The following is a 24,241-nucleotide window of genomic DNA, read 5'->3' as shown; positions in this document are numbered from 1 at the left end:
GAAACGAGATTTAAAACGTAAGTCTTAGACAAAAACAAATGGCTAATGACTTATCATGGTACCGCTGCTGCGGATAGTTTTTCTTCGATCGTAGGCCTATACATGTGCTCTTAAGAGCTCTTTTATTCTGGATTCTGTTACAGCAACACCACAACGAAAGCAAATGGTACAGATGGTGATGATGATGTCCATGTTGATGACAATGATTCAATATATTGACTGCTAGTCAAATTGAGACATTTCTAGTAACGCCTAGAGGGTATAGAACAAGACATATATAAACACAAATATTTTTTTTTTGAAACAAAGCTTATACGAAGTGTAGTTTATTAATTAGTTTGAATCAGCCATGTAATTTAAATTTTTAATAGATCTAGACCAACAATAATAAAGCTGTTCAATTAGAAATATTTTTACCTATTGTTGTTTGTTTAGCGCTATATCATGCTTTTAACTTTCTCAATAAGCTATGATCCTAACACTTGTCTGGACCAATAGTTAACGAGCAAGGTGTCATGTGGCCAGCGCAACGACAAACCGCAGTAAAATGGATACCTGTGCGAATTTAACCATTATCGTTTTTTTTAAAGCATAAAAAAAAAATTGGGGGGGGGGGGGGGGGGGGGGAAGATCGACCTGAATTCGTACTCATGGCTCAGCCTCTTGAAGCCGACATACTGACCACTCTGCTAGTGAGATGCATATGAAAACAGAAGATTGTATAGTTATATAAATAAATAAATAAATAAATAAATAAATAAATATATATATATATATATATATATATATATATATATATATATATATATATATATATATATATATATATATATATATATATATATATATATATATATATATATATATATATATTTACAAACTTACTTTAAAGCGGCGACCTATAGAGGGACACAAGATGGAAAGAAAACTTAAATAGACCGCCAGCGGACAACGGCTTTGTCTGCAGGAGATGCGGGAAAATATGCAGTTTGCTAATGGGTTTGAGTAGTCATAAGAATCACTCACACATCCTAAATATTCGGAAAATATTGCCATTATTATTCTTATCTTATATATTACAGACGTTACATCAAAAAAAGAAGATTATTGTGTCCTACGCATTTCATGTGTCAATCTAGTCATGTATGTTAATCAATGACTTCAACTCTGCTAAGTCGTTGTTTTTCATGGCTGATTCAGGCAACCCATTTCATTCTCTAATGGCAGTATAGAAGAAGGAGCACTTATACGAATTTGTTCTAACGTATGGAATAAGAAATGTGCTTCTATTATTAGAATCAACAATACTGTTGTTGTTGTTTTTAAACAATTCTATATTTCTCTTCAAATAAAATTGCCCAAGACAATATTCGGCATTTCCCGTTTATATTTTAAAATCAAAATTTTTCTTTTCAACTTTGGAATACGCGTTCAATACATGTTTAGAACATTGTGTGTACTAAAAGTGTTACTTTATATTATACTGTTTCTTTTCGGGCTAAGTATAAATTAGTGTGCCAATTAATTGATGAAAGATAGCATTTACCTTGAGTTAGAGTTAATCTCTGGTTGTAAATGTATTACATTATTGTCTTTCTTAGGCTCTTGTGATCACATTGACAAATAATTTGCAGTAACTTCAACAAGTTCTGTTGGAACTAGATCTAGATCTAGTCTACTTACTGACTAGGCCCTAGCCTCTGACTCTAGACTACTACAGAGTTAAGAGTTTCATGTTATGTTTCTGTTCACGTCGCTCATGTAGTTTTGAACCCTCAGTCGGATCCACATCCTTGCTGTAGTCGATCTACATATTTCATTTTCAGCTCTATATCGAACTAGGTTTTTTTTTTTTAATCATATAGGTATTAGCATGTATGTTTTTAATGGAGATATTCTTTCAAAAAGGCAATTTTTGAAGCTATTGTTTGATATGTAAGCTAGAATGGTGCTCTTCAAGAACAGTCCAATTCACCTCTGGACAACAGGAGTGGTCATCATATTACGACTGGACAGTATTCATACGATGGGTAGGCTTTTTAAAAATTCCATTTTTTTTTATTTCATTGTAAAAATTGGCTTCGATGCAGGGCTCATGCTTTTGGGGCTGTACAAAGTACATGTATGATGTCATCCATTGGCTTTTAATATTTTGAAAGTGTTTATATTATTTAAGTTTTTTTTTTCACGTTGACTGGTCACATATTTACTTTCCATGCCATAGAATAGTCTAAGGAATCACTAGAAGAGCTTGTTATGGTTTTAATTTGACTCTTTATCAGTGTACTATGCCGACAAAAGAATCCTCACCAATAATATTATCAGTAACTATAATACAGGGCGAACTATAATACAGGGCGAACTATAATACAGGGCCAACTATAATACAGGGCCAACTATAATACAGGGCCAACTATAATACAGGGCGAACTATAATACAGGGCCAACTATAATACAGGGCCAACTATAATACAGGGCCAACTATAATACAGGGCCAACTATAATACAGGGCCAACTATAATACAGGGCGAACTATAATACAGGGCCAACTATAATACAGGGCCAACTATAATACAGGGCCAACTATAATACAGGCGAACTATAATACAGGGCCAACTATAATACAGGGCCAACTATAATACAGGGCCAACTATAATACAGGGCCAACTATAATACAGGGCCAACTATAATACAGGGCCAACTATAATACAGGGCCAACTATAATACAGGGCGAACTATAATACAGGGCCAACTATAATACAGGGCCAACTATAATACAGGGCCAACTATAATACAGGGCCAACTATAATACAGGGCCAACTATAATACAGGGCCAACAATAATACAGGGCCAACTATAATACAGGGCGAACTATAATACAGGGCCAACTATAATACAGGGCCAACAATAATACAGGGCCAACTATAATACAGGCGAACTATAATACAGGGCCAACTATAATACAGGGCCAACTATAATACAGGGCCAACTATAATACAGGGCCAACTATAATACAGGGCGAACTATAATACAGGGCCAACTATAATACAGGGCCAACTATAATACAGGGCCAACTATAATACAGGGCCAACTATAATACAGGGCCAACTATAATACAGGGCGAACTATAATACAGGGCCAACTATAATACAGGGCCAACTATAATACAGGGCCAACTATAATACAGGGCCAACTATAATACAGGGCCAACAATAATACAGGGCCAACTATAATACAGGGCGAACTATAATACAGGGCCAACTATAATACAGGGCCAACAATAATACAGGGCCAACTATAATACAGGGCCAACAATAATACAGGGTAACGTCAGGAGGACGGAAAACAAATTGGGTCATTTCACGTTTTTTTTACAGAACATGTTAGGTACTTTACGGTTATCGGCATGTTAGGGAAAAGCAAAAATCGTTTTAAGATTTGGGTTTTTGTCGGTCCTGTTGATGTTGCTGTTAATAGTTGTTAATGATATGCTGTTGATGTTGCTGTTAATAGTTGTTCATAAGCTGTTTGTTTTGCTGTTAATAGTTGTTCATATGCTGTTGGTGCTTATATTGCTGGTTTTCCTGAATTAGTGAAGGGTAAGGGGATTGTTATTATTGTTGAAATTATTATTAGTTCCACTTTCAGACCTTTTGGTCTATAGGGTAGATGATGTAAAGGTCATCTGTTTCTGTGGCCCACGATTAACGAGGGTGTCATATGGCCAGCACAACGACCAACCGCCTTTACATTTCCCCAACTAATGTCAGGTACCCATTAGAGCTGGGTGGACTCAGAGGCGCCCGAAGAATTAGAAAGCCCAGTATTCGCCAGGATTCAAACCCTGGACCACGGTTCGGAAGCCAAGCGCTTTACCGCTTAGCCACCGCGCCTCCTGACATTAATATTACTATTTCTTATGATGTCCTTATGATGTTCACTGTGCTGTTGGCGTAATAATGATGACGAAGCTTAAAATGTTTCCGTTGCAATAAGTGGCCTACGGTTACGCATCAACGCGGCTAAACCCTGCCATCTTCAGATAAATGACAGTAATTAGAGGTTTTTATTTTTTCCTTATCATAACTTTAAAAAAACAACAAAAGTATTTTTTTGTTAGCTTGTTTTTAAAAACCTAAACCCTAAACCTGTTCTGCCAACAGTATGTCCTTACAACTGGTTTGGTACTAACTGCAGAACGAAGTGTAATTGTAAAAGACTTTGTGAGAACTCTTTGGTATGTGAAGACGGGGATAACTGTAAGGATGGCTATTTTGGAGATCTATGCCAGTACCGTGAGTTTCTCTCTCTATTACTCTCTCTTACTCTCTCTTGCTCTTTTCTCTCTCGTTCTCTCTCTTTCTCTTTCTTGTTCTCTCTCTCTCTCTCTTTCTATTTTTCTCTCTTTCTCTCTCTCTAACTCTCTCTTTTTCTTTCTCTATTTCCCATTCTTTCTATTTCTCTCAATTACTCTCTCTTTTCTCTCTCGTTCTCTCTCTTGTTCTCTCTCTCTCTTTCTATTTTTCTCTCTTTCTCTCTCTCTTTCTCTCTCTCTTTCTCTCTCCTCATTGTTTCTATTTCTCTCTCTCTTTCTCTCTATCTTACTCTCTCTTTCTCTCTTTCTCTCCCTTGTTTCCCCCCCTCTTTCTTTCTTTCTTTCTTTCTCTCTCTTTCTCTCTTTATTTCTCTTTCTCTTTCCTTTTCTCTATCTCTATCTCTTTTTATCTTTTTCTAGCTCTCTTTCTCTCTCTCTTTCTCTCTCTCTTTCTCTCTCTCTTTCCCTCTCTCTCTCTCTCTGTTCTTTTTTCTATAGCTCCTCATACTCTGTTTACAAGATCAGTACTGTATGCAAGTCACAACTTTTTGGAGCCTTGAAAGGGACATCAAAAATGGCTCTAACAAGTTTCGTTGATGTATATTGCAGAAAAAATAATGGCCACAGTGAGAAAACTCTAGTTATAATTTTTCGAAGTTAAAAAAAAAAGAAAGAAGAAATTGGCTAGATAACAAGGTCTAGATCTAGATCCAACATCGGTTTGTAAGGATTATCTTGATTTTTGAAAGGACTATCGGGTTTGAGAATTTCCGATTGATTCAAGAGTTTAGTAAATTAATGTTCAGGAAAATTTTACACATCGACTCTAAGCCTAAATCTAAAGGCCTATCATTGGAATTTTTATGAAGTCTACTAGATCTATACATTCGCTAAAACAGGATCCTTTCAACGGAGGAAGGGAAACCGGGAGGTGGTGAATGGGGCGGGGTAAAAATGTTTAATTGTTTTTTAACCTAAAATTCTTTGGTTATTAAGAGAAAAACAATCCCTCTCTCATTTTCTCTTTCTAGCTCTCTATTTTTTGTCCTATGCGCCCTCTAACTCGTACTTTCTTTTTTTTTCTTTTCACATATATCTTTTTTTCCTTTCTTTCTCTCTCTTTTTCTCTCTCTCTCTCTCTATCTCTCTACCTCTTCCCTCTTTCTCTTCTTTCTCTCTCTCTTTCTTACTTTCTCTCTCTTTTTTCTTTATCTCGCTCTCTCTTCTCTCTTCTTTCTCTGTTTTGTTTTCATCTATTTCCCGAGATACGAATTCGGAACCATGACGTTAAAAGAACTCAATAAATCAATGAAAACTGATATACGCCAGATGATTTCTAATTACTAATCAATATTTATTATAAAAAAGGGTATAGTTCTACCTAGAAAAGAACACGCTAAATGAAATCTAATTTATGTATTTACCTTAGTAATAGCGTAAGCCTATGACATATGTACAAGCAAAAAGGTTCAAATATTCGAATTGCTGGTATTTCATATAAAGTTCTATTTTCAGACCTTGAAATCTATAGGGCAGATGATATAAAAGTCATATGTTTATGTTGCTCACGGTTATGTAGATTTCATGTGGCTACAACAGCCTTTACTTTTTCCCAACTATTGTTAGGTACCCAATAGAACTGAGTGGCCTCAAAGATACCCAAAGATCCCGAAATTTAAAATCCCATTCTTCACCAGAATTGGAACCCAAAACCCTCGGTTCAGAAGCAAAGCGTTTTGACGCTTAGCCACCGCGCCTTTGTGTATTTCATGTAATCCATTGGTAATTTCTATGCTTAGCGCCCAAGACGCTATACATAATTCTGTTTCCGCTCTTGATACGCACAATAAAATATTTGTCCTAGGTGACCTTGCCTTCCATATGAGATCCCAGTCGTTTCCCATACTCACAGACAACGACAACTCCACCTGCATCACTATTTCGTCAACTACCAGAGTGTCAGTTTTTATGGGCGCCGAGAGGTTTTCGTTTCTCATTCTCGTTGCAAAAGTGAACTCTGAACCAGGTAAGACATACATGCTACACAGCATTAGCTTTCTCCCATTACATGATGTGCAAATGTTACGTAGAGTTTTGACCAATACAGCAGAAATTGTCTTCTGACAAGCAAAAAAAAAAAAAAAGCTTACCTAATGGAAAGAACCACTAATTACTGTAAATTAGCTCCCTTTCTGCCATATAAAACTAAATTAATTAAATAGTACTGATTGATAAGCTTATAGGTTACATTTTGGATTGCTTCGTGTATTGTCATCGACTATGAATAATTTTGCTAAATTTCAACTTTATCCGAGAATGGGAAGAGGGAGAAAGAACGTGTCCAAACGTAAAAAGGGGACGAAATCCATATATACATTGAAATGTCTCCTTAAGTAGTAGTTATTTCTCTTATTTTGATATAAAATAATAATTAATCAACTACAATTAATTAACTAACTGGTTACTTTTTTTTTATTGATTGATGTCATATTGGATACTATGAATAATTGTGCAAAGTTTCAACTTGATTCAAGAATGGGAAATGGGAGAACAAAATGTGAGTGAGTTGATATAAGGTTTGTAAAGATACCCCCGTTTTCTCTTTATACACTCTGAAGCAGTAGTTCCTTAACTACTGTTTGCCTCTAACCGTTATTTCCATTAAAAGAGAAACGTTACCACACCTTTGTTAACAGATTTAAACTCAATCGTTTCAATCGTATCAAGTGTCAATCACAATAGCCATACACTTTTCCATATGTCAGTGTTACTGCGTATGTTCAGTGGCGTAGATAGAGTTGTAGGTGGGATGAATGGAGGGGAGGGGAGAATCTGAAAATCACCCCCGGGCCTTCACTTGAGGGATCCCCCAAATGATTGTTTGAATTGTTTTTTTTACATTAAATATTAAATATTACACAACAGAGTAAAGCCCCCTCTTCGAATTCCAAGCTACGCTCTGCAAATGTCACGCTTTACAGCACACGATAGTTACTGACCAATGGTACACAGTCTGTCCGTATTACTAGGTCATTTTGCGAATGTGTTGGATGTGCAGAGGAGGAGTAAAAAAGAGCTTGGCTTTCAAACCGGGGGTCCAGGGTTCAAATCCCCCCCCCTTTTTTTTTTCAAGTGAAGGCCCCGGGGATTTTCAAATTCTTTTCCTCCCTCCTCCTAGCCACGCCTCTGGACATTTCCTTCATATATATAGAAGACTTTTGTTTCACAGGTATCCTAGACTCAATTAGAATTGAACTCAAGCTTAGTAACGTCAACATTCAATGCGATTCTGGGAACTACAGTTTAAGTTTAGCTAACAACACAAGGAAGTATGTCTGCTCAACCAGATCGAACGTGTCGGAAGTCGAGCTATCGGGAAGTGGAGTTTCGTCACTTTGTACTGTGAACATCGGCGGAGGTAAGACTATTCTATTGCAATGTTTATTGCTGCTCCTGGTGGAAGAAGTTTGAGACTTATATGCTGCTTGAGTCACTAGCGGATCCAGAACTTTGGAGGGGGAGGGGCGATTTTTGTCCAAACCCTAACCCTAATGCCCAGTAAACAATAACCCTATGCATACACGTGCGTACAGCATATATCTATATCTAAATGCCATGCATTTTAACTCTAATATTGTAAACTATTTTGCTGGGAGTGTGTTTGGGGCGGAGGGTATTTTACTGTAAAGTTCAAGTGGATGATAATAATTCAAAATTTGCTCACCTATGTTAGATACCGAAAAAATAAAATATCCTGAAGAATTTTCATTTTAAGAACAAACACCTGTTCACATAACAGATGGATAGATCTTAAATGTTATGACAAAAAAAGAATTATGCAAGAGGTTGACATTGATCGAAATAGATGTTTTGGAAACATATTGTTGTTTTTACACATAGAGCTTGGACCACAGAAACGTTCCGAATAGAAGAGTACAAATAGTAAACTTTATTTTAGTAAACTTTATGTTAGGAAACTTTCTTTATTTTAGGAAACTTTATTTTAGGAAACTTCCTTTGAATGTACGATCTGTTACGTAAATAAGTGAAACAATTGGAAAGAAGTCATACCCAGCTTCTTGTTCATATCGATGTATTTTGGCTTTCTCGAGAAAAATCCTTAACTCCGAAAGGGGGGAGAGGTTCTTAGAGTTTAAGGGTTATACATTGGCCAAAAGTTTGGAAAACAATGAAATAGGGAAATTGTCCAAAGTCGATGTCCCTTATCAGCAAAGTCTGGAATGTCTTCTAAAAGAATATAAGTATTGATACCACCAAGTCCTACCGTAACTGCCTTGATTTCTGTCACTACTTAAGCTCCAATCTCTAATTTTCTTACAAATGTAAAGAATGTATGTATAAGTTGTACTTGATGTATTTACAAAGTACATTGATAATCCTAGATGCTTTTGTATCTTGTATAGTATATTACTGATGCGAGTTCTATTGCTAAGACATGCACCTTGTAACATACATAAAAAAAAAAACAACAACCGGGTCAATGCACAGTAACTAAGTTCACTTGAGACGAAATAGAACAACGAAATTAAATACAGAATGGGCCACAGTCGAGTCAGTCACTAATACGATGATATCCCTCCAAGATCCTAGCAGTAACTGTGGGAAGCGTGGTCGAGAGGCTACCTTGGCTTGTCTTGGCTACCTAAAAAGGGGCTCGAGGTTCGACACCCGACTCGGGCAAGGGCAGCACGGAAAACCAACTCCTAGATATCCCCCCCACTGGTCCACAAATATGATTGGACCAAAGCGCTCTGAGTATGCCATAAGCATGAAAGTAGCGCTATAAGAAAAGCTATAATAATAATAATAATCTCTAACCCAATTGCTAGAAAAGGTTGCATTCAAAGTCAAGGAGACAGACCGTTTCTAAGCTAAACAAGTATCTAACACAAACCAACGCTCTGTTAAAGTCTATAGAGTTCTGTCAATACAGTATCATTGACATTGTTTAAATGTATTTCAAATATTGCTCCCGGACATCATTTCTTTTCTTTCTTAAGACTTTCTTTATTTCGTTTTTTTACCAACTCATTTCTTCACATTGATTTCTCTTCTTTATCAACGTAAACAAAGCTTAAATTAAAAAATAAAAAGAAACAAAATATATATATATACATACATGGTCGTTGATAATGAAACTCCTCTAAGATGCGATGCATAGAGGCAGATGATGCAAAGCTAATCTGTTTCTAAGGTCGACAGTTAACTCCTGTGTTACAACGACTAACCACCTTTAATACACATCGACTATCAGGTACTAATTAGAGTTGAGAGGACTCATGAGCGTCATAAACCTCCCGAAGCTGATAATCCCAGTCTTAACAGGAATTCAAACATGCGATTCTTTGCTTTAGAAGTCAGCTGCTTTACAATTGGTTCTTATAAAGTGTCAACAAGTTTCAGATTACTAGATCAATTTTTTGTGTGAACATTTTAAATTACCTGGTGCTCCTAGTTTTGAATTGTAACCATCCCGAATTGCCTGGTGTTTCTACTATTGTTTGTTTTTTAGTGTAAACATCTCTAATTGCATGTTTCTATTTTGTTGTGTAAACATTCTAAATTGCCTAGTTTTTCTATTTTTTTTAGCGTAAACATCCCCAATTGCCTAGTGCTTATGGTTTTTAGTTTGAACATTACACCTGGCCTAATTCTTCTAGATTTTTAATTGAGTGTTTTTATAAAAATATAATATTTGTTTTCCTTGGAGAAAAAGTGATTTATTGTTGTTTATTATTATTAATACATATATTTTTTTTGTAGGTCGTAACCTCGCATTGAAACAGAATTACATGCAATCTTTACAGACCGATGGAAGCGCCTCTGGCGAGGGTGCAGTCGATGGAAGCTTTCCATTAGGGCGATGGTTCGACAACTCCTCATGTTTCTACGCACGCACGGGAGCAGCACCCACTTATTTTCAATTGTTTTTTAACGAGCCTGTAGTTATCTATTATTTCATACTCGTCAACGCTCCAGGTAAAAACAAAATGATCGTTACATTTTAGAGTTAAGTTCCCATTTCAGAGCTTGCGATCTATGGGCAGATAATGTGAAGTTTAACTTCTGCAGCCCACGGGTTACGATGATGTCATGTCGCCAGCACGACGATCAACCGCCCTTTACTTTGATATACAGAGTCTACAGCTCAGTATCCATCCTATAAAAAAAAATTATTAAAATTCAGTAAGTGACATGAAGTAAGTGGTTGATGTTAGTTTGGTACCTGGTCGTTGCAAGAAAGAGTGTTATACGATTTATAAAAACAAAGTCTTTCTCTAATTAGTTGCGACAATTTCTTAATTTTTAAAAGCAAATCAAGCAAAGATTACATCTAGATTCTAGATCTAGATCTAGACCTTAAAGAGCTCTAAATCATAAGTCTAGATCAAGATCTAGTTATAGATGTCTATACAATGAAAGTTCCAGTAAATACTAAAACAGTGACAATTAAACAATGTAGCTCTGGATTAATGGATAGAGGTTTATAGAGCTGACCATGCCGAAGTACGAGTTTGACATCCCGCTAGAACATTTTTTTTTAAAATAAAAATTGGTTTTCCTTTAGTGATATATCATCGGATTTTACCTAACCTACCATATAGAGTGTTTTGATAAACTTCGCTGTTGATTTGTTTCTTCCAAGGCTGCGTGATTTAATAATAATAATTATAATAATTATAGCTTTTATATAGCGCTACTTTCATGCTTATAGCATGCTGAGAGCTTTATGGTCCGATCTAATTTGTGAACCAGTTGGGGGGGGGGGGGGGAAGAGGGGACTGGCAGAGGGTTTTCCGTGCTGCCTTTAGGCGCTCAGTAAACACAACTCTGCTCGAGCCTAGTGTCGAACCTCGAGCCCCTTCATAGGCAGCCAATACAAGCCAAGTTCAAGCGTACTTCAACGCTCGTACTAGGGTGTCATATCCTCCGATTTTATTTTTCAGACGAGATGTATTGGAACAAAATGATCAATTTTGAACTGACATCCTATGATGAGAATAATAATACAGTCATGACCTTCAAGGAGAACGGAGACCCGCCCGGTGGAAAGAATTCTTATGTCATATCTCATAATACACGTGAGGTTGCAATAGCCTCCTTTAAGTTGGAGATGAGAAGCAAGCCTGACAATTTCCTTCAGTTTTGTGAAATAGAAGCATATGGAGGTATTTTTTCTTTCCTGTTTATGAGTTATCGACAAAATAATAGTTCAGTTTAGTCCCTTAGTATGTTCCAACTGTTTGTATCTTTCCATTGTTTTGGCAATACCTCTATTTGAGTTAGTACGTCATGGAGGAACCTGGGTTGTTGGGTGGAACCTGGTTTTGTGGGTGGAACCTGGGTGGATACGGATATCTAAAATGGCTATAAAGATTTTCCTGTAAATTATAATTGATGTATATTGTTAGGAAAAAATACAAGCTCATTCGTTTATAACGGGAAAGTTATTTTTATAATTTTTATATATTTTCAAAGCTAGATCCGACATCGTTTTTGAATGAGCTATCGCGTTCATGAATGGTCTATCGCTTTTAGGAATTTTGAAATGTAAGGCATTATAGATTCAAGAGTTTCATAAATCGAAGAATAATTGTATGCATCATCTGTTAATGAACATCAAGTTTTAATGACGCAATAAACACTTTTTTTTAATGAGATATACATCTATACAAAACAATTGCTCTGTAAGAAACAAAGACTATTCAATCAGAGGAGACGTGCTGCTCTATAAGCTCCACTTCTTATTCATTGTCGGACTCCATCACAAGTCTTATTATAAGTTGTATAAAGGAGATATTGTATTTTTTTTAAATTATATTTTACGCTTTACTTGTTCTGTTTTTTTTTTAAAATTATTTTGACAGTGTTTGAATCTCTTCCATCGACAGGCTCGTCAATGCCTTGATATCGTCTGCTGTTATATTCTTTCTCCAACTTTTTTTGCAGTACTGTTATCTGTTTTGACTGGCCATGGCTATGACGTACAGTCATTACTTTGTTTTTAACAATGTTCAGAATGTCAATATGGTGTCCAATTGCAATTGTGATCCTGCATATGTTTTACTTGTATGTGATGAGGTCACTGTATATCATAGCCGGAGTGCTAATCTGTACATGATAACTGAAGTCCTTCTATAAACTCTTTCTGTCTAATTCTTTAGTCCAGGATTGGCAAACATTCAAGAATGTCGCCGTAACCAAATAGTGCATATCCAGGATGGAAAGATATTCAAGAATATCGGTCGCCATAACCAAAGGGTGCATGTCTAGGATTGAAAGATATTCAAGAGTGTCGCCGTAACCAAATAGTGCATGTCCAGGATTGAAAGATATTCAAGAATATCGGTCGCCATAACCAAAGGGTGCATGTCTAGGATTGAAAGACATTCAATAATGTCGCCATAACTAATGAGTACACTTGTTGATTTTTGAGCTGAAAGCTATGCCTTTATTAACATATTGTAGTGAGCTGCTCAAAATGTTGGTGTAGAATGGGCGACTTTGACCAGTATTTCAGGTCTGGTTCCTTCTTTTGAAACAAAGATTTCGAAATATTCAAAAGAAAAATGATAAGTCCGAAAATCCTAATATTGCAACGTACTAATCAACCTATATAACAGCTCAACTTACCATAGGACTCCTTTAGATAAAATGAGTAACATCTACCAAGAGTATTTAGAGATCTCAAGGAATAAAGTGTGGCTAACGATCTAGTAATCCTTTTCCCAACGGTATACATCAACTTTCTAATTTCTATTAAAACAATATCATTACAGAACCGTGTCCGACTTTAACATTTGAAGTATTGTAAAAATAGTTTCAATCTATTTTAATTTACTTTTTAAACATTTTGACTTTAAATATCATAGAATGTTGTGACTGCTATAAATCTATAGATCTCTTTAGATAGATGCTATATGTGCCCTTAGATACCACTGACACAGCTGCACCGTAAAAGGATCCTCTTTGGGAAATCAGAGCGCAAACTTTTTGTTTTTCTCACGAGTGGATGAGAGCTCCCAAGAGGCTCGCTGGCGATACTGTTGAAATCCAAATAAAATCCATTGTAAAAGACAGGGGCGGAAGATGTAAAGAAAACGTGCCCCCGTGGACCACGACTTTGTCTGCACGAGATGAGGAAATATATTGTTATAACCTTGCCATGCACACTTCTAACCAAGTGTGCAGTGCGCACACTTAGAGACTAGACAGGGAAGAAATATTGTCATTAGAAGTAGATAACGATAGAACTAATGAAGAAGCTTTGTTCAAGGCAGAAATTGTAAGATGTCCCGTAAATAAACATTTGTATTCTTCGGGTCGCCTCCATTCAATTTTTTAACAATTGATGTCAGAAGTGAGATTTTAGCAGCTCAACGAAAAGAAAGAATGACATCGCTGAAGAGATTAGATGAGCTAAGAAACTTACAGTTGAAGAAGGAGCTTAGAAACAAAGAGCTGAAGGTAGGCTAGGCCAAGGAAAAGCAAAGACCATATCATCCGCTTGCTCTAGTTGATAAAGGGGAGTATCTGGAGAACTACTTGCATGTGATGGATCCAGATATTGGGGAAACTTTGAAAACAATTCGAGAACAAAAAATATATATATAGGTAACCAAATAACAAATATGAATTACTCAATGAAGGAGGAACTTAAAGGCATGAAAGACAAAATGAAACTAAGGAATTAGGAACTAAAGAACTAATCGAGACATAAAATGAGTTTTACTCAAACCTTTGCGTTGGGAAAGAAAAACGAACTGGTGAATACGAGGCTTTAAAGAAAGTTGCAACAAAGAGCCGTTGATGCAGTCCTATGAAACTCTGAACTTATTCTTAATCTTCTAAATCAAAGAAATTGCCATGATCATCATTATTTGTCTTTATGAACACAATTTCCTGTTACAGAATGTGCACCAGGGACGTACGATTTACAATGCTCGCGTCTGTGTAGCAGTCAGTGCACCAACACAGTCTGTGGCTTGATGGGCGAGTGTGATGAGTGCAATGAAGGCTTCTACGGAGACAAATGTGATCGCAGTGAATAACCTTTTTATATCAATGAATAAATTGATTGATTAGAGATAGATAGATAGATAGTTAGATAGATAGATAGATAGATAGATAGATAGATAGATAGATAGATAGATAGATAGATAGATAGATAGATAGATAGATAGGTAGGTAGGTAGGTAGGTATGTAGGTAGGTAGGTAGATTGATAGATAGATAGATAGATAGATAGATAGATAGATAGATAGAGATAGATAGATAGATAGATAGATAGATAGATAGATAGATAGATAGATAGATAGATAGATAGATAGAGATAGATAGATAGATAGATAGATAGATAGATAGAGATAGATAGATAGATAGATAGATAGATAGATAGATAGATAGATAGATAGATAGGTAGGTAGGTAGGTAGGTAGGTAGGTAGGTAGGTAGGTAGGTAGGTATGTATGTATGTAGGTAGGTAGGTAGGTAGATAGATAGATAGATAGATAGATAGAGATAGATATAGATAGATAGATAGATAGATAGATAAATAGATAGATAGATAGATAGATAGATAGATAGATAGATAGATAGATAGATAGTCCAATGTTAATTTGGGACTCTAGACCATCATCACTACATTCTAGTGACAATCCAGCGTGTCTACTATATTACCAGATATCTGTCTTCTTAGTTGTGTTTAGATTTCTTTAATAAATATATCTTACTTAGCTTGTACTAATTGCCTGGACTCGATTTGTCTTAAATCAAATGGAACCTGTATCAATGGATGTAGTCAAGGATTTTACACTGCAACATGCGATAAAAGTAAGTCTGATGATTTATTGAATTAGGTGGGTAAGAAACAATTATTGATAAAAACAACTGAAGTCTTAGGGTTATTAGTTCGTAATATGACTTCCTCTTCCTCTCTCCCTCTCTCTCCCTCTTCCTCTCTCCGTCTCTCTCCCTCTCTCACTGTCAACTTCACTGATGCTTCTGTTGCTAATGTTGTTATTTCAAAACGGGACAAGAAAACGTCTCAGGTTAAAAAAGGAATGAAAATGTAAAAAGAAAAATAATAAATTTACTAAACGTAATGAATAATTGCTAAAAAAAAAAAGATGCGGCGAAAGTTATCGATAAAATTGCAGGAGTTAGGGAACTTAATACTGTCCGGATATGAAGGAATGAGAGAGAGAGAGAAAGAGGGCGAGAGAGGATGTAAATTGATATGATCTAGCAAAAGAACTAGGTCATAAGCAAGAGTAAGATGCCCCATACTTATAATTGACTAGATGGAGATTAGTGTCACTGGATCATTTCCAATAACACGCACTTTTAAATATATCTATATCATTGATCATAGGTTCCTGTTTTCAAACCTTGGTGAAGACAGGAATTTCGGGATTTTTAGGTCGCCCTTGAGTCCACGCAACTCTAATGGGTACCTGACATTAGTTGGGGAAAGTAAAGGCGGTTGGTCGTTGTGCTAGCCATATGACACCCTGCTCATTATCCGCTGGCCACAGAACAGATGACCATGACATCATCTGCTCTTTAGAGCGCAAGGTAGAAAGGGGAACTTTTTCAGTTTCCAATATCATGGAAAGTAGTGGACTTAAGTGGAATCTCAAATATTTCCTTACAGATGTGAATAGAAAAAAAATGAAGTTTCAGCTTTAAGCGCTTTATGTGCTCTCTAAAATACTTAATTACTATATTAGTTTTGACTCGAAGTGTATAAAATAAACTCTTTTGTTATTAAAAAATGCATATAACCTACAGAAAAACATGAAATACACTTTGGCGTTCTGTGTTTTATGTTGGAATGTTCAGATGACTAATCCAATATCAGATGAACCGCACAGAACTCTCCAATAAGTTTATTCTTCTCAGATGTTTTTCTAGAATCTAGACCATGTGTTTTGTTAGGGGTCTCTTGATAGATTATACACCATACATTGAAGCATATTGTTGGCGTGTTCTATTGATACCCTTCAAGTGTCAGTGTCAATGCTCCCAAAGTTTAGCTTCCGAAAGATGTTTTGTCTCATTCTGTTGTCAGAAACAGTTGGGCACAATTTGAAACGTTTGTCGTGTCGACAGCATCAACATTTACATCGTTTTTTTTTTACTCTCGTATTTTCTTCACTTCTTCCGTAAAAATGGAAGTTTTAATTCTTCATTCATTTCTCCACATATCTTCTATTTCGTTTCCTGGATGGTATTGTTGAGCTTTACAAGAGCTGTCCTGAGTTGTTTTATATATTAATTATCTGAGTTTGTAATACATTCGAACATTGGTTGTCTAACTTTTTCCTAAACGGAACGCTTCGCACATTCTAAGTACTTAGCACAACACTTTGCTTATATTTTTTAGAGAGATTAATTCACTTGGTGGCCTACTACTTGATAGGTCCAGTAGTTCCAGGAACACCTATTCATGCCTTACAGAACACTCGGTTTCACAGTCAGGGAGACAATAAGGCTATTCGGTGTGCTTGGTTCGTTTACTAGCGTGTTAGCTTCTAGCTCGAGTGCTCTAGCACTCGTCTTTCGGCTTTGAGGCTCTCAGAGACATTGCCAGTTGAATGAACTTGCTAGTCTATCTTCTTCGGGCAATTCATTTTTCGGTTTGTTTTAATCCAAAGAAGCTCATTCTAGACGACGTCATAATTAGTTTTATTTTTCACGACTTGGGAGGTTCAATTGAGCAGATTGGTTCCATCAACTTCCGGTTTGTATTTCTGAAATATTTACATGTTTTCTTAATATTAGATGTCATCGTTTATTATAATTAATTGTGGACTTTGTGTAACCTATATCTGTTGCATCCACCACAGCGTGTGGACTGTGCAGTGAAAAGGGCACGTGCAATAATATCACTGGTGAATGTCCAAAAGGTTGTGATCCCGGATATTTGCCACCAAAATGTATCACCGGTAAAACAGTTTATTCCTTAAATCCACCATACAATTTAGAATGTATAATATGTAGTGGTATTTTGATAAGTTAGATCAATTTGAAACGCTGTAAAAGAATCCTAGGTATTACATAAAAAAGAAATCGCATTACAAATTGATTACAGATTAGACAAATGATTACAGATTAGACAAATGATTACAGATTAGACAAATGATTACAGATTAGACTAATGATTACAACGGCTATTGGGCCCCGCGATAAACTGACTACCACTGTCACAAAAAAAAAACTAAAACTGTATGGCCATGTCAAAAGGTCCCTAAGGCTTGCAAATACCTTCCTTCAGCGAACAGTACCAGGAGAACGAAGAAGAGGCAGACATATAACGATGGACGGACATGTCTACTCCAACCAAAAGACAGAGATGAACAAAAAAAGATAGAAGGTCAACAGATCATGTGTGATGCCCCAACTAAGAAATAGTTGAAAGTGCGATAAATAAGAGAAACCGTCTTTACAAAAGAACAAAAATAAGAAGATGTGAAATAGCTAAAATATCGATTACTCGAACACACACTATTAACATACAATATAACTTAATCTCCGTAATAAATTTACCAAAGTATATAACTTGAAATTTAAACATTTACTTATATAGTATATAACATATAAGTTTGTCTTCACTTTGTATCATAGATTTTTTAAATAGAAACATCTCGAAAACTTGTTTATTTCTAAATAACTCCTTTCATCCTGTTTTAGAGGCTCTTGGTTTATATATAGGAACGTGTTAAAACGCTTCTTGTTTACACTTCTCGTGAGGCATTCAAGTGTAACCCACGTGACACTTAGTAGATTCCGAATTTATCTAGGACGTAATAATATACATTACTTAATGAACGTACGAAAACACACACACACACACGCCCACACATATTTATAAGCGTAAACTTTTACAGATATATAATTTAAAAAAAAATCTTTTTTTTTTTAGAATGCCCAATGGGTAAATACGGCAATAACTGCAGTTCAGAGTGTAGCCCAAACTGCCAGAGTGACTGCTCTCATGTTAATGGCAAGTGTTTTAATTGTGTTGATGGCAAGTTCGGGAACAACTGTGAACTGTGTAAGAAAAACTGACCTCGAATGGTCCAAAAACATGCCTAAGATGTCAAATTTTTTTTTATATCATACTATTAGCATGATACTATAAGCATGTATGGACAAAAAGAAAATAACAAATTTGTTAAAATGCGCCGCGTGGTGTAAATGTGATATATTTCGAATGCGCGTAGAATAAAAACAGGATTTTAAAAAGAGTTTGTGTCAAAGCACAAACTCAGAGGTAGCCCCTACCGAATCCGTCCATAGACAAGAAAACCAAGTTCTCTTTTCTTTTGTTTAAAGTAATAAAATATATCAGAATTATTTAACATTTTGTTGCACTAGAAAACAAACTGGACAACTTAGTATCCTATGTGCGGCTTTGAGACATTGCGGCAAGAAAAATTAAAATTGAATGAAGTCGAGGGTTTTTTAAAGATTCATTTTAGCGTTTTTTTAACTGAAAAAAAAATAATTTTTGAACATGAGATTTCTGATTATTATTATCTTGATTTGTTTGATTTTTCTTTTTTTTTTTTTTCGAAATTAACTTTTCAATATCTTTGAATCTTTTGATCTAAACGTAAGAGGCAACAGAAAAAATGATGGAGGCTTATCATTGCAAAGAGAGGGGAGGGGCAGGCTTATCATTGCAAAGAGAGGGGAGGGGCAGGCTTATCATTGCAAAGAGAGGGGAGGGGCAGGCTTATCATTGCAAAGAGAGGGGAGGGGTAAGAAAAAAAATACTTTGAAATTAGAATTTTAGCTAAAGCCTCCTTGATACACAAGTAATTTAAAAAATAATACAAAAATAAACAATCGCTGGCATCAAGTTTTGTACTCAAGACTCAGTCGTGACCTACTTATGCACATTTTCCATTCCGACCAAAGGTTCTCCAAAAAAGTAACTGAATTTTAACAAAGTAGTTTCTAATTTCATTATTCTCTGCATTATTCCTTAGATAATATCTAGATCTGCATTTAGATTTTCATTACTGAATGTTTTATTGAGCTATAGAGTCACATCTAAAGCGAATGTTTGGATTGAAAATCATACAACACATAAGACACATTACAAGAATAAACATTTAACTGAATATTTTACTAATTAAGGTGATTAATAACTGAAAAAAAAGAGCCATTAAAACAATTATCTTAGGTGCTAATTTTATTGTACCAATAAGTGAATCCACGAAGGAAAACTAAGGTATTTAAGAAAGAAATAGTCACAAATTGTAAGAGTTATCTTCCTAGAAGTTGTTTTTCTTTAAGGTGGTGTTATAGTTTTTTTAAACTAAAATTTCCCTGGGCACAATCCCTTTAGGTGCTCACTAAGGTCGAGTAAGTATTCAAGCTTGAGCCTATCTCGATAGGTAGCTAAATTGTGTAAGCCACTGATCCACACATAAAGACTCAAAGACAAAAACTCAAATGGTCATTTCACGCTTATATCATGCTTAGAGCGCTTTTGGTCCAATCTCATTTGTGGACCAGTTGGGGGGGGGGGGGGGCGGGGTATCTAGGAGTTGGTTTTCCGTGCTGCCTTTAGGTGCTCAGTAAACACAACTCTGCCCGAGTCAGGTGTCGAACCTCGAGCCCCCTTCAAGCCAAGTTCAAGCGCACTAGGCCTCTCGACCACGCTTCCCATATATATTTCATATATTTCATTATCTTGTTCCTTTACAATTACAATAAGCATTACATTTTTTTATAACAGCTATTTGACAATAAAGTTGTACTATCTTGGTTGTCTTTGTTTAGCATGCAGTGAAAACTGCGGTGATAAAGGATCGTGCGACATCTCGCAGGGCTATTGTCTTAATGGATGTAAAAAAGGGTTTTATGGAACAGAATGTATAATAGGTAAGACTTAGCAGCTTATATTCTCTCATAATATGGGGTGTTCGGCTGCAGGAGATAAAGTGTTTAGCTACCTCACTCGGGGTGTGTACGGGGGAATCCTAGAATACAAACATGGGAGACACGGTGTAGAATAGACATAATTATAATTATCTGTTTCTTTTTAAACTAATACTGTTATTTTCTAGTTCTAATTTTTTCCTGTATTTCCTCATGTAGCTACAACATTGTATTACTTTTCTAAAAAGTAAAGCTAGTAAAGTTCCCCTTTCAGACCTTACAATCTAAAAGTGCAGATGATGTAAAGGTCATCTGCTTCTGTGGCCCATGGTTAACGAGGGTGTCATGTGGCCAGCGCAACGACCAACCGCCTTTACTTTTCCCCAAGTAATGTCACGGCCTGTTACACAGGTTTTCCTGCTTTATTTTTTTTTTTAACAACCAAAACATCTCAAATAACGTATTATACCACTGTATTTTTAGAATGCAGCAAAAATTGCTCACGCGACATGGACTGTGACCCCTCAAATGGTTTCTGTATCTCCGGCTGTAAAGTGGGCTACTCTGGCTCTATGTGTGACACAGGTGGGTACTTTCACAAGCTGTTTCCCCTAACACGTTAGTTTACACTTTTTAATAACCACGTGACAAGAAAAAACAATTAAACAAAAAGTGAAAACATCAATTGCTGGTGTATATCTCAATAATAGGAATAAGCTCCTATTCGAGTGATAGTTTTGTTACTAAGATGTGATGGTTAGAGTCGATAGAATAAGATTGACTTTGTTGTTGTTGTTTTTTTCTGACTACTATAGAATTTCGGAGTATATAGGGCACCTATGAGTCCTACATCTAGTTCTTTAACTGAATAATAATTTTTAAAAATTATATTGTTATTTTTGAAGTTAAATAATGGAGGTATTTTCTTCTTAAATAATATATTTAAAAAAGGTTTTTCTTGTTTTAATTCCTTTTTGTAGTTCATTCTATTCAAGACGATTTTATAGCATTTTTGCAATAAAATTAATATATAAGAGCTTTCTATGAAAATATAACAACATCTAATATGTAATACATTTTTTATAACATGTGTAATATTTATTTTGTATTATGTAATTATTTATTTATTTATTCATTTATTTAGAATTTTTGTTTTTTGCCAAGTAACAAATTTGAAAACTTCGCTTCCTCCATCAAAAAAAAAAATACATTAAAAATGTTATGCCCTTTTCCAATGCAGATTCAAAGTTTCTAAGCACTTCTGTTTCTAAGACACATTATAATTTGAATATGGAAGAAACATTAGACATAAAACTTACAAAAACATATTTAAAAAAAACAACAACAAAGAAAATAATGTTTATTGTATGTGCAATTGTATCAGTTCGGATCAGTCATGAGATTAAAGTTTTAATAGATCTAAACTAACAAAAATATATTTGTGCTATTACAAATATTTTTACAAATTGTATTTGTTTAGCCCAATTTCATGTTTTTAGCGTTCTCAATGCGCTATGATACTTCAGAAAGAAATGGTGGTGGTCGGTGGGGGTAATGGCGTGAATGCTACCCAAATCGCTTTTTTATGTGCATTAAAAAAAACAACAACGTGTTTACTCTGGGTTCAAGCCTCATCAAGGGGACTAATTGAACTTTTACCACCACATCTGTCAAGTACGATTTCTTTCCCTTGTTCCAAACAAAATATTTAATAACACATTGTTAATTAGCCAATATGCTATATCTTTTTTTTTAAAATATAGATTCTTGTTTTGTGAGGTACAAGAAATAATTGTGCAAATTTTCAAGAGTTGGGGTGTTTGAGAAATAAGGTGTACACAATTGTTCTCGAATTGACAAATAGAAATAGTGAGTTGGTAAAAGTAAAGAAATAGTATATAGGAAAAGAGATTGAATAATTATGGAATTACGTTGCCACTGTGGCTGTATTTTATTATTTTGTTTGCAAAAATAACGTTCAATTTTTTATTGTTAGTTGGGTTGCATTATATTGAATATCTAAAATAAGAATATAATTTATCATGGTATCGTCTGAAAGCAAATAAAAGCTCTAAAGTATTTCCATTGAAGAAGTTATAAATAGACTTTTAAATGACATTGCAAAATCACTACATAGAAGTATTATCAATGTTTTGGAAAGATTGCTTAGATCATTTTATTTCATAATTACAGTATGTCCTAGTCATTGCGGTGGAGAGAACAAGTCTTGCGATTCTGCGACTGGATGGTGTTTAAATGGCTGTATGCAAGGCTTTGGGCAAGACGACTGCAGCGTTCGTAAGTTATTTCAACACGTCTTTTAATCTATCGATCTATCTATCTGTCTATCTATCTATCTATCTATCTATCTATCTATCTATCTATCTATCTATCTATCTATCTATCTATCTATCTATCTATCTATCTATCTATCAATCTATCTATCTATCTATCTATCTATCTATCTATCTATCAATCAATCTATCTATCTATCTATCTATCTATCTATCTATCTATCTATCTATCTATCTATCTATCTATCTATCTATCTATCATCTTCCTATCTTTCTAATCAGTGTAAATTTTTGTTCTGAATGTTTTTAAGAAACAATGAAGACTGCGTCCATTATAATGTATTAAGTTATGTAACACTCGATTTAAAACCACATAGTAATTCAACGTTCAAATCTTTGTGAAAATCTTAACTTTTTTTTTACATGTACAATTGATAATAATTAATTTATAATTAATGATTTTGTTTGTTGTTTTGTATTTTGATGGCCTAAGCTTTGCTCTATTTACTTTAGCATGTAAAAACTGTGTTGACGACCTATGTGAGCAATACTCTATGAACTGTACTAAGGGATGTAAAGAGGATTTCCATGGAGACAACTGTTCAATGAGTAATTCCATTACATAGTTTACTTGATGGCTAGTTAAACGATAGAGGCGATTATTGTTTTGGTTCAACATACTGGGAAAAATGTAAGAGTTATCTTTTTAAATGAAAGATGATAAAAGTTTCATCCCGAGCTCACTGTAGCAATCTTGTATTTCTCTACTATATAATGACAATCTTGTATTTCAAGTTTATTTTTCTGCCACTCACTTGCCAATGTATGTCACATTGACCATATTTAATTCCTTTCAGAGGAATTAAAATTCTGTATATGTACTTTATATGTAAGATAGATAGATAGATAGATAGATAGATAGATAGATAGATAGATAGATAGATAGATAGATAGATAGATAGATATAGATAGATAGATAGATAAATAGATAGATAGATAGATAGATAGATAGATATAAAGATATAAAGATATAAAGATAGATAGATAGATATAGATATAGATATATATATATATATATATATATATATATATATATATAGATAGATAGATAGATAGATAGATAGATAGATAGATAGATAGATAGATAGATAGATAGATAGATAGATAGATCGATAGATAGATATAGATAGATAGATAGATAGATAGATAGACAGACATAAATACATACTACTATATCTTTAACTGTTCCTATCCAGGTGTATCTACATCCTCGCCCCTGCATGATGCATCGACTCTGGTGATGACGGTTGGTTTGCTGATCTTGGTGACTGCTATTGTACTACTCACTACATGTTTTCTACGTAAAAAAGTCCACCCACCCTTACAAATACAGGCTGAATTTTGATGGTATTGAATGTGTCAATGTTTGTTACTACTTTGAATATCAAACGCATGTGTGTTTATTTTATATTTATGTCTGAGTTGCAGTTAATAAAAATATATACATAAATTAAACTAAATAAAGAGTCAAGTATTGACGACAAAACTGTGTGGATGATTGTTGAATGTGCTCGACGGTCGTTGACTTATAGCACCAAACTGCTGGTAGACAACTAAACAGTTGAAATCTTATTAATTTCGACTCATAATACTTAAAATAACTGGAATAATTTCTTTGTTAACAAAGCTTTTATTACAATATAAACAAATTTAAC

The 24,241-nt window shown here is 35.0% G+C and overlaps 1 protein-coding gene across 2 annotated transcripts; it reads left to right on the top strand.

The window, feature by feature from the left end:
• The first annotated feature begins 1,451 nt into the window (after positions 1–1,451).
• On the top strand, positions 1,452–24,043 carry LOC106073639 (uncharacterized). 2 transcript variants are annotated; one of them, XR_008775160.1, is made up of 15 exons: positions 1,452–2,030; positions 4,164–4,295; positions 6,180–6,341; positions 7,545–7,733; positions 10,100–10,315; positions 11,284–11,505; positions 14,249–14,380; positions 15,073–15,168; positions 17,187–17,285; positions 18,263–18,394; positions 20,134–20,235; positions 20,716–20,817; positions 22,426–22,530; positions 23,040–23,217; positions 23,783–23,921. XR_008775160.1 is itself a non-coding variant. In XM_056013376.1 (15 exons), exons 1-15 carry the CDS (start codon positions 1,946–1,948, stop codon positions 23,929–23,931), a joined length of 2,019 nt encoding a protein of 672 aa, XP_055869351.1. In that variant the 5' UTR covers positions 1,452–1,945; the 3' UTR covers positions 23,932–24,043. The 2 variants fall into 2 exon arrangements, 1 of the variants encoding a protein (XP_055869351.1); XM_056013376.1 differs by having other exon boundaries at positions 23,040–23,135; positions 23,783–24,043.
• Positions 24,044–24,241: the final 198 nt, after the last annotated feature.

The sequence above is a fragment of the Biomphalaria glabrata genome, chromosome 16, assembly GCF_947242115.1.
Source record: "Biomphalaria glabrata chromosome 16, xgBioGlab47.1, whole genome shotgun sequence".
Taxonomy (NCBI): Eukaryota; Metazoa; Mollusca; class Gastropoda; family Planorbidae; genus Biomphalaria; species Biomphalaria glabrata.
The sequence above is the reverse complement of the archived record's forward strand: the minus strand, read 5'-3'. Positions and strand labels throughout refer to the sequence as shown.